At 46.4% G+C, this 14,027-nt stretch overlaps 2 protein-coding genes and 1 pseudogene across 2 annotated transcripts; 2 read left to right on the plus strand and 1 right to left on the minus strand.

The window, feature by feature from the left end:
* Positions 1-172: 172 nt before the first annotated feature.
* LOC120679652 (probable arabinosyltransferase ARAD1) lies at positions 173-2,201 on the plus strand. Its single transcript, XM_039961294.1, has 2 exons — positions 173-1,356; positions 1,454-2,201. The coding sequence occupies exons 1-2, from the start codon at positions 352-354 to the stop codon at positions 1,964-1,966; spliced, it is 1,518 nt and encodes a 505-aa protein (XP_039817228.1). The 5' UTR covers positions 173-351; the 3' UTR covers positions 1,967-2,201.
* A 1,816-nt stretch (positions 2,202-4,017) lies between these two features.
* On the minus strand, positions 4,018-7,426 carry LOC120679468 (annotated as a pseudogene).
* A 1,351-nt stretch (positions 7,427-8,777) lies between these two features.
* LOC120679268 lies at positions 8,778-10,584 on the plus strand. The gene is made up of 3 exons (XM_039960815.1): positions 8,778-9,158; positions 9,235-9,456; positions 9,561-10,584. The coding sequence occupies exons 1-3, from the start codon at positions 9,009-9,011 to the stop codon at positions 10,470-10,472; spliced, it is 1,284 nt and encodes a 427-aa protein (XP_039816749.1). The 5' UTR covers positions 8,778-9,008; the 3' UTR covers positions 10,473-10,584.
* Positions 10,585-14,027: the final 3,443 nt, after the last annotated feature.

Raw genomic sequence — 14,027 nt, forward strand, 5'->3', positions numbered from 1 at the left:
AAGTGCAAAGCGAGCCAGATACCGGATTACCGGGAGCTTCGATCCCGCCGCCTTTGACCGTCGATTTTTCCGGTCGCGTCGCGCGCATGCGGCTGACACTTTCAAAGGGAGACGACATGCGCAGGGGTACCCTCGGAAGATAGCCGCATGAGCCAGCCATCGTCCTAGGATCAGCATGCATCACCGATCGCAGAGGCCGAAATGGTGAACCAGATCGAGACGCCCTTCGATCGTCGAGCCGCCGCCGGTTCTTGGGGCGATGGTTCCTGAGGATGCGGATCGATCGTCTTGTCTCCCGCGGCTGCTTTGACAAGGTCCCGGCGGTGAATTGAAATTGAATCGCCCGCGTGGATGGTGGCGGAGAGGAAGATGCAGCCACTGCCGCCGCCCGAGCACCGGAGGGCCCTCCGGTTCGTGGCGTTCCTGGCCGTCTCCCTCCTAGCTTTCTCCTGCTGGGCTCTCGTCAGCTCCAGGATCAACGACGCCGTGCCCGATTCCGCGGCCTTGGTGGGCGACGTCGACAAGATGCCCGCGCTCGCCGGGGAGGAAGGCGCCCGCCGCCCAACGCCGCCGGCCTCGGCGTCCGTGCCGGCGAGCGGTGGCGCGGTGAAGCTTATGAGCGATCCGGTGATCCGGGAGCCGCAGGTACGAGGAGGAGGATGGGAAGGGGAGCTGAGCGGGCGGTGCGACGCGGACACCGCGGCGCTCCGGGTGTACGTGTACGACCTGCCGGCGGAGTTCCACTTCGGCATGCTGGGGTGGGACGGCAGGGGGGAGGCGGCGTGGCCCGACGTCCGCGACGCCCGCGCCGCGCCGCACTACCCCGGCGGGCTCAACCTGCAGCACAGCGTGGCGTACTGGCTCGTGCTGGACATCCTCTCCTCCACCCTGCCGCCCGGCGGCGGCGGCGCGGCGAGGGGCGGCCAGCCCTGCGTCGCCGTGAGGGTGACGAACGCGAGCCTCGCCGATGTCTTCTTCGTGCCCTTCTTCGCGTCGCTGAGCTACAACCGACACTCGAAGCTCCGACGCGGCGAGAGGGTGAGCAGGAACAGGGCCTTGCAGGCGGAGCTGGTTAAGTACCTGGCGCGGAGGGAGGAGTGGAGGAGGTGGGGCGGCAAGGACCACCTCATCGTGCCTCACCACCCCAACAGCATGATGGAGGCCAGGAAGAAGCTCAGCGCCGCCATGTTCGTGCTGTCGGACTTCGGGAGGTACTCGCCGGACGTCGCCAACCTCAAGAAGGACGTCATCGCGCCGTACAACCACGTCGTCCGCTCCCTCGGCGACGACGAGTCGCCGGCGTTCGACCAGCGCCCCGTCCTGGCGTACTTCCAGGGTGCCATCCATAGGAAAGCCGTAAGATCGAAACCTCTTGCTCAGTCCTCTGTTCTCACGAGTAGAGTACGGATCAAATTGCTGGAAGAAGAAGCTTTACCCGGTCGGCGGCTCGCAGGGCGGCAAGGTTCGCCAGAAGCTGTACCAGCTCCTCAAGGGCGAGCGCGACGTGCACTTCACCTACGGCAGCGTCCGGCAGAACGGCATCCGGCGCGCCACCGCGGGGATGTCGACGTCCAAGTTCTGCCTCAACATCGCCGGCGACACGCCGTCGTCGAACCGGCTCTTCGACGCCATCGTGAGCCACTGCGTCCCCGTCATCATCAGCGACGACATCGAGCTGCCCTTCGAGGACGTGCTGGACTACTCGGAGTTCTGCGTGTTCGTGCGCGCCGCCGACGCCGCCAGGAAGGGGTTCCTCCTCCGCCTGCTCCGCGGCGTGCCCCGCGACGAGTGGACCAGGATGTGGAGGAGGCTCAAGGAGGTGGCGCGCCACTTCGAGTACCAGTACCCGTCGCGCCCGGGCGACGCCGTGCAGATGATCTGGGGCGCGGTGGCGCGGAAGATGCACTCCGTCAAGCTGCAGCTTCACAAGCGCGGGAGATTTCAGAGGACGGGTTGGGAATCGTGAAGGTCTAAGAACGGGTATGGAGATTGGAGGGAGGTTCAGAGTTGGATTGCAGAGCAGACTGAACCCAAGTAAAAGTTTCATGTTTCATCAGTCGACGAATAAACTTTGTGTGCCCATTTTGCAATTTAAGGTCGCAATGGGCGACTATCTTGCTGATGATTTTTGGCTAGTTATCACAATTCACACTCCTTATAGACTTCCTCTTTTGCTTTAAATAGAGTTTACTTTTGTTAGTTTGGTTACCTCACTCAAATTTCTGAGCCATTGGATCTGAAATGGATGGCTCGGATTCACCCATCTGTCCCCACCTTATCACTTCCATCTTCTTCCACAGGGGCGGAGGCAATTGAGGTGCATGAGTGTACAGATGTACACCCAATAATTTAGACAAAAAAAATTTAGCAAGTATGTGTGTGTGTATATATATAAAACTGAGTTAGATCATGTTTATTTGAGCCCAAATTAGAGAATTAGGCCCGTGGACTGGCCTACTATCTCAGCTATACTGCCTCACCCTCACGCCAATCCCCTTCGGGGCTCTCCATGAGATCTCTCCTCATTCCTCAATCGACCTCACCTCTCATCTTCTATTTTCTGCTGCTGCTAGCTAGGGTTGGCCCTTGCCCTTGGAATTCGGCGGTGGCCGGCACCTGGCTGCTGGCTCTGGCAGCAGATCTGACGGAGCCACAGAACGGAGGGCGAATCGGCGTCGGCGGCAGCTGCAGGGCCATGCCTGCTGTTGCTGCACAGCCGGCGACTGTGGCAGCCGAGTGCACGGCGGCCACAGCGGGCGCGGAATCTGCGGATTTGAAATTAGTGTCGTTGCTACCAGTTGCAACAGCAAGTGTTGAAAGGGCATTTTTAGCTTTGAATTTTGTGAAGAACAAGCTAAGAAATAGCATGGGGATCAATACTTAAATGATTGATTGGTTCCATTTATTGAGAAGGAATTTTTCCTACGTGTTGCTGATGAAGACATCATCTCCCGTTTCCAAAAGTCACCTCGTCGAGTTAATTTGTAACTTTTTTATTGTATGGATAATAGATTAAGGAACTATTTGTATTGTATCATGTAAATTTAACCTTATTTTCATGAAGCTCTATTTTTTATGTGCGATGATTGTTCGGTTTCGATAATACGTATGTACACCCAATCTTGAATTCCTACCTCCGCCACTGTTCTTCCTCCTCCCCTCCTCCACCTTCTTCGTCCTTGCACCTGTGCCTACGCCACCACCCAACCTGTCGTCGTCACCCCCGCCCCAGCCCTTCCTCGCCGGCCTCGCCGCCCCCGCGCCCACCACCACCACCGTCGAACTGGCTTGCCACCGCCAACCCTCCTTCTAAGACCGGCGGTGAGCAGCCCCCCCCCCCCCCCCCCCAACCTCGAACCTAACCTCGCCAGAGCTACTCGCCGAAGTTGGAAAAGGAGGTGTAGATGGGGAAGAAGAACCTCCAAATCACTCAAGTGAGATTTAGCTTTCCCATAAATCCTAAATTAATGTTCAGGAGGTGGCTTGCTCCTTGTAAGTCGAGTTTGGTGCAATCAGGTCCACTGGGTTGAGCAGCTTATTGCTCAAGACTGTAAACATGCTTTAAACATTTAGTAAAGCTTTTGTTTCTACAAAAAAATGGTAGCATGGAAAGACAACCTACAACGCCATAAGCTTGTTGCTCCCTCTATTAAATGCATGCACTTAAGTTTTGTTATAAGTCAAACTTTCTTATTTTTTACCTTGTTTAACGAGAAGAATATCAAATTTATGATATAAAATATAATATGAAAAATATATTTCATTATGAATCTAGTTATAATTACTTGGTAGTACAAATGTTGATATGTTTTTGTATAAATTTGATCAAATTTAAGACGGTTTAATGTACAAAACTAGAAGTGCGCCTATGTTGGAACATACTAGGGACTAACGGTAGTCCGGCAACCCAAGCTTAACTGCCTTCGCGTTTGTTTGTGGACCCTGTTTACATGCTCAGTAAAAGATGTTAATTCTGTTGTCTAAATGCTTGCCAACAACTATGGGATAGAGTGGATGTATGTGGAACGGAATTAGATTATATTACATTACATGACAGAGAGCGCAGATACTCCTGGTCCTGGATACAATAGCCGCTTATAATGTTGCAATATCGGCAGTAGTACCTTCGTCAGGCAAACATGTTCCAGGATTACCCTCACAATAATAAATATATAGCTAGTGCATGTGTAACAGACCACACATCAACAGTATATGGTAGCACATGTTTTCTTTTCAGTATTCATCAGTTCATACACCATATGACCAATATTCTGTGCTGAGTTTAAATGAACGAAAATTCAAATATTTTCAGTTCCAAGTGTAGGCAGAAAACTGGTACTGCGTGACTCAGTCCAAGGAATCGCAATATTTTTCCGTTCAAATAGTGTGCTTCAAAAATACTCTGCAAAATACTTAAACTGAGTACATAGCTGCAAGGAAATAGTGAGTTATGCATTAGGGTAAGATGTCTGCAAAATACTATCAAGAATGAGCATCACAAACTAGCACTGTACCACCTTACAATTTCCTTAGTTAAAGTGTCCAACAAAAAAAATTAGAACTCAAAAAGCATCAGCTCTGCAAGATGCTAAAACCAGCAGAATCAAGTTGATGGATTTGATAAGTCTGCCTACTATAGTAGTATTATCCAACTTTGGCTCGTTAGATTACTGTGATCTCCCAAGGATGACAATTTGCCGCTATGACATTATGGAATGTTACAAGTGTCTCATACTGAAAAATTGCAGCTTTTAAGCTTTTTCCTGAAGACAACGGTCAGTGTTGGTGTTTTTTTAATGCCAATAGCATAATCTTAACCTACAGTATTTAAATGTTCCCTTAAAAATGTGACAGTATTAAAAATGACATAAAAGACTGGCAATATATACTAATTGGGTGGAAATTAGAAAAGAAAGCAAATTAACACTAGAATAACTCATGTATCAGAATTTAGTATATGGATTCCAAATGGACTAACCAAGCATAAAAGATAGGAAACCTGACACAGATCTTGGCCCACAGCCATAAATATACTTGTGAAAAGGGCAAAAGGCTCAAAAGAGACCAACCAATTTCCTATAAACTGCTTAACTAAAAAACTGAACTATTTTGGATGAGCATGGTACACAGTTCTTTTCTTACAGATTCTTACTTAAACAGCACAGCCTAGAACTAAACATTTCTAATTGAACATGGTAACCTTTTTCTTTCTTGAAAAGTTAACAGTATATCAATCATGTTTTAATTGATGGATAACTGCATCTTCACGGTGGTGGCAATCTGCCCTTAGCAAGATCTGAAAAGACACAATGCAAAAGCTTTCAGCATTTACACATATTTGGCATATGTAGATTTGACTGATTATAACTTGGGTTTTGAACGTGCATCAGAGTGGCCTTACAGGCATAAATTGGTAAAAGAATAATAAACTCATTAAGTTCTTCTAAGTACCTAACCAACTTAAATAGTGGTTCATATATAGCATCTAAAACCAAACCAAGATTATTTCAGGGCATATGAGATTGAAACTTTCAATTTTCTTGTTCTGAGAGCAGGTACCACAAAAAAAAAGTTCACCCATCTTGATCCGGTTTCGCTAACTCTTACATAAAAAAGTATAGTCTAAGTTGAAATACAATAATACATAAATCACCGCAGAAACATATGAGATTGCTTATGCTGTATACAGTATAAGTTGAAATACAATAATACATAAATCACCGCACAAACAAATGAGATTGCTTATGCTGTATACAGTACTGTTAAAGTTGTGCTATATACAATAGGATTAAAGCATGTCAAAGTAATGTGGTACTATGAGGATCCTGATTGCAATATTCTAATTTCACAAATTCATTGCTGCTAACTCCTGGGTCCATTAACCATATGCTGCTAAGTCAAACTATTATCAGACTTAAATTTGAAGAGAACAAACAAAAACACAAACATATATAAGGTGACCACTGTAAAGGTTAAAGATAATAACAAGGCCCAAGTACCTAGAGTGTAGAAGCTAGTGTAGGGTGCGATTGCATAATAGCACCCTCTATCGCCAACCTTGTTCCCCTGCCCTGATTTGGGCATGACTGCGAAGACGCCAACATCTGTGCTAATGAAAATGGTATCTGTGACTCTGTTTAGTTCACACCCCATAAATCCCGTAAACACAAAAAAAATCATCACATCGAATATTTCGACATATGCATGGAGTACTAAATGAAGTCTATTTATAAAACTTTTTGCATAGATGGGCTGTAAATCGCGAGACGAATCTAATGAACCTACTTAATCCATGTTTTGCAACATTAGTGCTATAGTACCATCTGCTAATTATTGATTAATCATGGATTAATTAACATCATTAAATTCGTCTCGCGATTTACAACCCATCTGTGCAAAAAGTTTTGTAAATAGATTTCATTTAGTACTTCAAATTAGCAAAATTTCAACGCAAAAATCTTTTGCGTTTCATCTAAACAGACCTGTGTCCTCCCGGAAGCCAATCACATCGATTGAGGTCAATGGTTCGATAGTGGGCAGCAGCGTCCTGAGCTTTATGATCCTGCCTTGCACCCACTCTGCGACGCCACGAGGACCAGCCTGCCATGGCCCATGACCACAGGTGGAGGTTGCCATCCTTTAGGCCGGCGAATCCCAGCCCACCATCTTCTCCAGCCACAACAATGCCCCCCATCTCCTTATACATATCCGGCGCATCGACCACCTGTAGGCCCTGCCCAACGAAGTCGTACTTGAGAATCCTTTCACCTAGCTGAACGCTGAAGTAGAGAGCGTCTCTGGCAAGGAGGCTGGGGCTCTCCTCGATGTAGCCACACAGCTCAATGGAGGACGATGTGGTCCATGCTGAAGTCTCTGCCGAGTAAATACTCGCCCAAGTGAGATCCGCTTCGTCGTATGTACCGATGGCGACGACGAGGAACGGGCCACCGTGGTAGTCGAGGTGGAAGCAGCCATCCGCGGCACAGAGCACCGCTGCGGTTTGGCAGAAGTAAGGGTACCTCGGCACGGTCACGTGCTGCTGGTCGCCGGTGATGGGGTCCCAGACGACGAGGCCCGCGGGCGCATCCTGCTCGAACGTTTGGAGCAGCGCGCGCCCGTGGCGGCACTCAACGACCCACCAGTTGGGGCGGTCGAACGCCGGCGCAGGGAAGGGGGAGGCGCTGGCGGCGGCGACGACGAATCGAGCGTAGGGACCTACGTCGTAGATGTTGTGGAGGAAGGCGGGGTCGGAGAGGAGCTCGCGCCAGGCCTTGCAGACGAGGGAGGCGCGCACGAGGCACGCCGGATCGTCCGGCGGGAGGCGTAGGAGAATCTCGGTGCTGGCGTCTTCGATCAGATCCGGCGGCCGCGCCATGGCGGGGACGCGGTCGGTCTGCCGAGGCGACGATTTGGCTTTGGGTGGGGGATTGAGAATTTTTTTTTATTTTTAAATTTTTAAATAATATTTTAAGTTTAAACCGTATCGGTTTTTATTTGCAGCGTGTAGCCCGTTTGGTCGTGCCAGGCTGCATGGCGCGACAGATAGCCTCTGTCGCGCCAGTGCATGTGGCGCGACAGTGTGGCCACGCTGGCGGCCCCAGCCAGCGCAGCGCCGCGACCGCGATGACGTGGCCCTCCCTATCGCGCCACATGCACTGGCGCGACAAGCCTGTCGCGCCATGCGGATTGGCGCGACAAGGCCAATGTCCTGGGCCTGCGCCGGCCTCCTCCCCCCACCCTCCCTTTCTTTCCCTCACGCCTCCCCGCCCAGAGCTCGTCCAGGGGTTGCCACCGGCCGCCCCCCCCAAGATCCCCCAAATCCGGCCTTTGGGGGGTGAGTTGGGGGTAGACCTGGGCATGGGCTGCCCGACCCGACGGACCCGACCCAACCCGCCCGAAAATAGCCCGACCCGACCCGACCCGAAGAGTTTGATGGGCGGGCTCGGGTCAAAATTTTTGACCCGGTATGACTGACGGGCCGGACACGGGCTAAAATTTTTGACCCGAAACCCGAAAAAACCCGAAGGAACCCGACATTTTACATAGGCCCGGCCCGACCCGACCCGAACCCGACCCGACCCGACTGGCTGTCGGGTCGGGTGCGGGCTCAATTTTACGGCCCGGCCACCGGGTCGGGTCGGGCACGGGCCGCTAGAAAAAGCACCGGGCTTTTTTTGGCCCGACCCGAACCCGACCCGACCCGGAGGATGCCCAGGTCTAGTTGGGGGAAACGTTCTCCACCCTTCTCCGAAGGTATTGCTCCCATTTTTTCCTTCTTTATCCGTGCACATTTGTAAATATTAGGGATTCTTGGTGATTAGGGTTGGGTTTTGGATTTGAAAAATCATGTCGTAGTTAATAGTTTTCTCATGATTAGAGCTTTAGATGATGCGTAGATGGTACTCTGCTCTCGATTTGGACGTGAGGTAGTAGTGCATGCATCGATTAATATGATTTTCTAGGATTGAGTGGTGGGGATGTTAATATGAGTTACATGTAATTTTATTCCATAGTTTTAAGAATGTACATATTATATTTTGAGCGCTGGTATATTGTGCTTAATTAGTATATACTTTGTTTCCATAATTATTTTGTTTTTGTTTCCATAATTTTTTTTTATTTCACATGTCAATTGAATTTATGTATCTGCAGTGCACATGGCAATGAGCGATGCCCGGTACAAGCTGCTAGGTGGTGAACAGTACCCATCCGAGTGTGATGAGGATGCCCCAGTCCCTCTTGCTCTTCCAGTTCCATTCTGTCGTTGTGAACCGTGCAATCAGCTGGCAGAGGTGAAGCAATCGAGGCATCCCAATACGGCCGGTAGAGCATTCTACATATGCAAGTGGAATGATTCATTGAATCCTTGCCACTGCTTTTTCTTTCAGTGGATCGATGGTCCGGATAAGTTCGATCTTAGAATTCGGTTGTTCCCTTATTATCGGTCAGAGTCGTGGGCGTACAATGAGTTTAGACGATGGGTCCCTCCCCCACCAAATCCAGCACCTATGACAGAGGAAGAGAAGCAAGAAGTTGTTATATATCGTGTGAACAATCCTCCCAAATGTCATTGCGGTGTTCGTGTCAAACTTCAAAGGCCTAATATTGGTGTCCCTACAAAGTTCACTCCCTTTTTTAGATGCTCGCTAAAGACTAGAGTAAGTGTCATGTAGCGTAGCATTGATTCTTTAATTTTACATGAGTAGATGCTCGCTAATGTTATTTGTCATGCAGGATGGATGGCCGGCATGTGACTTCAATGAGTATATTTATGGTCCTAGATCTCATTGGCCGACAGAAGAGGAAGTGCGAGAATTTGAGAGTGGAAAGAAGCCATGGCCATGTACAACTACTCCTAGTCTTCGATGCAAGTGTGGTATTCTGGCCACAAAAGGCGTAGTTCCTTCTGAGCTTGGCTACGGATATTACTGTGGCAATAGCTACGGAGAGTATTGGGTTCGTATATTAACCACAAAGTTGAAACTCTTTATGATTCTGTCATTGTGCTAGTATTTGGTATATTAACATTTTTGAATGTTTGGCTCTCAATAATTTTTCAGGAGGGAAGGACATGTGATTGGGAGTGGTTCGAAGGCTGGTATGAGATAATGTTGCAATTGGGCAGAACAAAAGAGCCTTGGAAATTTCGAGACACTTTAAATAGAAAACTGAAGATAAGGAAAGATTACCAAGTTACTTTGCCCCTTGAGTCATTTCTGTCAGGGCCTGTACTCCAAGACCTATGGCGTGAGTATGGAAAGAAGGCAGCAGAAAAGGCGACTCTTAAGGATTGCATTGTTTATTGGAGGAGGAACCGAAGCAAGTATCCACGGCCCCTCACAGATAGGGAGCTTTTGGCAAATTATGAGAAGAAGGAGGAGATGGAGAGGCAGAGGTTAAGGGAGGAAAGAGCAAATAATGGTTTTACTGTTGATCCGGAAGCTAAATACCGAAAGGGTTCATGGGAAGAATATTTTCAGAAATTGGAGGCTAACAAGAGGATGGAAGAAATGGAAAAGATGGAGGATTTAGCTCAGGAGGCTCAGATGGAGGCAATGCAGGCCCTAGTTGCCGATCTGCCACACAAGGTGCCCAACGTTGAGAACGATGTGTCATCCGCGAGCACGGAGGTTTTAGGTGTTAGAGCTACTCAAATGGAGGCAATGAATGCACTTGTAGGAGACTTACCTGACCAGGATCACCTATCTGACAGGAAAGGAAAAGCAGTGGACACACCTGCAGTCGATAACCAAGGGAACAGTGCAGTGCAGGACAAAGGGAAGAGTGCTTCTGAGCATGACCACGTTCCTGATGATGGAGATGATGACGAGTGGTGGTCAATGAATGCAGATGAAGTAGAAGTCATAGTGTCCCAAATTGAGGTAAGACAGGGGAAAGCTGTAGTCCAAGATGATGGAGATGATGATGATGATGGTTGGGGAGAGCTTTTGATTGAAGACGACTCTGATTAGCTTGTTTTATTTATAATTGTATGGACTGTATATATGATTGGACTATGTGTGTGACAGACTTTTTTTATTGCTGGACTATTTATGTGCTTTACCTATTCATGTGGTTGTTGTATGTGTATGAGAGTTTATTTGTAGATTCGAACATTGTATGGTTATGAAATTAGGAATTTATTTAGTTTGTATCGTGTGCAATTTAGTGATGGGTCATATCCATTATTAAACAACTGTTTTAGATTACAATCGCAACTGCAGATGCAAAAATTGTTTTGGCATGACCCGCGTGTAAACTTAACAATTGCGCACCGTAATATTATAAATATTTTTTTTTGAAAATGAATGGCAAAGCACGTTCAATTTGAAAGTGGAAATATTTTAGATCTTTTGAATATTGAGTTCTTCTTTAAAGTATATGTTCTGTTCAAATTTGAAAAATTATGCAAGAGAAATAGAAAATAATATTGAATTTTGTTAGCTGTGTATGAAAGTTATAGATTTCAGAATTTGGAGCAACATTTGTTCAAAACTGCTCTATTGCGAATTTGTTGGTTTTGAAGTTTTGAGCGACGTCCATGCTCAATGTTTTTTAATTAGAATATGTTTCGGTGTCCGAATCATATGTGCAGTAGATGTCGATAAGCATTTATGCGAACAAATTACGAAAATACTCTGAATTTGAAATGTTGTTGTAAATAGCATGCAGCGAGAGGGAGCATCAAGGCAGAGCCGCAAGGCTGTTACTTAAATAAAATTCTGTGCTTGTCGCACCACTCCGGATGGCGCTACAAAGCTACTCTGTCGCGCCATCGGGAGTGGCGCGACCAAAGGGAGCTGCCACGCCACCAAGTTAAAAAATGCAGTCTTTACTGGGCTTGGGCCCACAATGGCGCGACAGAGGGCATATGTCGCGCCAGTGGTGTTGGCGCGACAAGCCATTTCAATGAGTTTGTAAAATTGATATCAATTTGTAGAAAAATCTAAAAAATACAAACTCAAACTTAGGATTTTAGGATTGGCCTTTAGGATTATTACTTCAGGGTTCTTTTACGATCTTAAAATGAGGGAGTCCTTGGAATTTAAAAAATTCAACTCAAGTTTGAAATTAAAATAGGAAACTTGTAAAATTGATATAAATTTGTAAAAAAATCCTAAAAATGAAAAATAAAATGGTTTGCACTCCTTGGAATAAGTTCTACAACTTTGTCAACATGACCATGGACAGATCTCGGAAATTTTGAATCTTAGATTTAAATCTAGATTAAATGACACATAAATGTTCTAGGTGTTCTTGAGCTATACATAGATTCAGGACATGAAATTATTACAATAGGTTTATAATGATTGAGGACATGAAATTGTTACAATTTTGTACTTCAATATTTTTTTTTACTTTGCTTATTATCTAAGTTAGTGATTAATTAAAGTTGAAAATATGATGAGTCCTCGATTTGATTATAAGAAAGAATCTGCGATGTCTCCATTCTTTCTTTCTCTCATTCGCAAGAGACAAATACGTAGACACATACATAGAGAGACAAAAGCGTGAGTGATAATGTCGACATTATAGATTCTTTTTCGTAACAAAATTCAAGGATATGAGAGTAATTGTGAATATGTAAGAAAACTGAAGAGAGTGACAAAAATAATTGTGAGACAGCGTATTCATTTTTAATACAAATTTTGTAGTATGCCCACAATTATTTTGACACTCTATGATCTTGTAGTATGAATTGTAGTATGAACACTCGGCAAAGGGCCTGTTTGCCGAGTGTTTTAGCCAAAACACTCGGCAAAGCTGTCTAAAATTCAATTTTATTTTTGTTTTTACTTTCAGCTCCTCACATATGACACATATCGGTAAAATATCACATATATCACACAAATATCTCAAATATCACATATATCACCAAACAAGTCCACATATCACACATATAGTACACAGATATCATCACAACTCCACAAATCAAACCAACTCCACCACCAAGCTCACAAGTATCACCAAACAAGTCCATAACAAATGACATACTCTGTAGCATGCAAACCAATACTCTAGATGTACATGCATACAGATCAGGCAATAGAAATCCATCTCACAAGACCTTTCCAGCAATTACATCGATATAAGATCCGGCAAAGCATTTTGCTGGCTACCGCGACCTTGGCTTCCTCCTTCCAGCTGGCTACCGTGACCACTACTTTCTCCTTCTCTTGGAGTATTGCCATAGTAGTTGATGGTGACGACGGGGTTGTCGTGGTTGGTGCTGGAGAAGCAGCTGACATGGGTCGCACAGTTGCTACAGGGCAGACACCCACCTAACAATCTAATCATCTTGGAGAACTTCTTGCGTAATGTCATAGGATTTGGTGAGAACTTTGATATTTGAATGGCTCCACCAAAGCAAACACAGACAAATTTCACGTGTGGATATGGTTTTGCTGATGTTGTTGTACGCCGCATAACAGAATAACTGAGTGTTCAGACAAGGATAACTGAGTCCCAAGAACAAAATAACTGAGTTGGGAAAATAACTGGTACAAATTAATTATTGCAGTTGTGTGCACTAATCATGAGAAAACTATAAACTACGACATTATTTTTCAAATCAAGAACCACTACTCAATCCTAGAATTCATATTAATCATCCGAAGCCCTAATCATGAGAAAACTATAAACTACGACATTATTTTTCAAATCAAGAACCACTACTCAATGCTAGAATTCATATTAATCATCCGAAGCCCTAATCATGAGAAAACTATAAACTACGACATTATTTTTCAAATCAAGAACCACTACTCAATTCTAGGATTCATATTAATCATCCGAAGCCCTAATCATGAGAAAACTATAAACTACGACATTATTTTTCAAATCAAGAACCACTACTCAATCATAGAGAAAACTCAACCCTAATCACCAAGAATCCCTAATATCTACAAATGTGCACGGTTAAAGGAGGAAAAAATGGAAGCAATACCTTCGGGGAAGGGTGGGGAACGTTTCCCCCAACTTCAAACCAACCAAAAGGCCGTATTTCGCGGGATCTGGGGGGTGGGGCGGCCGGCGGCGACGACCTACTGTTGCTCTAGTCGGGGAGGAGTGAGGGAAAGAAAGGGAGGGTGGGGGAGAAGAGGCCAGCGTGGGGCCAGGATATTGGCCTTGTCGCGCCAGCCCGCCTGGCGCGACAAGCTTGTCGTGCCACATGCAGCGGCGCGACAGAGAGGGCCACGTCAGAGCCAGCATGGCGACCCTGTCGGGCCGCAGGGCATCTGTCGCGCCAGTGGTATTGGCGCGACAATCCTACCCTGCCGCGCCATTGTCAGCTAAGAAAAACTGCATAATCAGCTAAGAAAAACTGCAACTCTGGAAGTGAATTGAACTTCATGCCCTTGCGAATCTCTGGACTGTCACTATCAATTACAGACTCGCTTTCAAAGACATATGAGTCACAAATTGCTCTATGGATCCTACTAAGATCCTTATCATTTGAAACCGCCGGGACTTCAACGTGGGCTAGCTTTATCATGCGCAACTCTTCAGCGGTATAACTAAATCGT

Source organism: Panicum virgatum, chromosome 6N (assembly GCF_016808335.1).
Source record: "Panicum virgatum strain AP13 chromosome 6N, P.virgatum_v5, whole genome shotgun sequence".
Lineage (NCBI taxonomy): Eukaryota > Viridiplantae > Streptophyta > Magnoliopsida > Poales > Poaceae > Panicum > Panicum virgatum.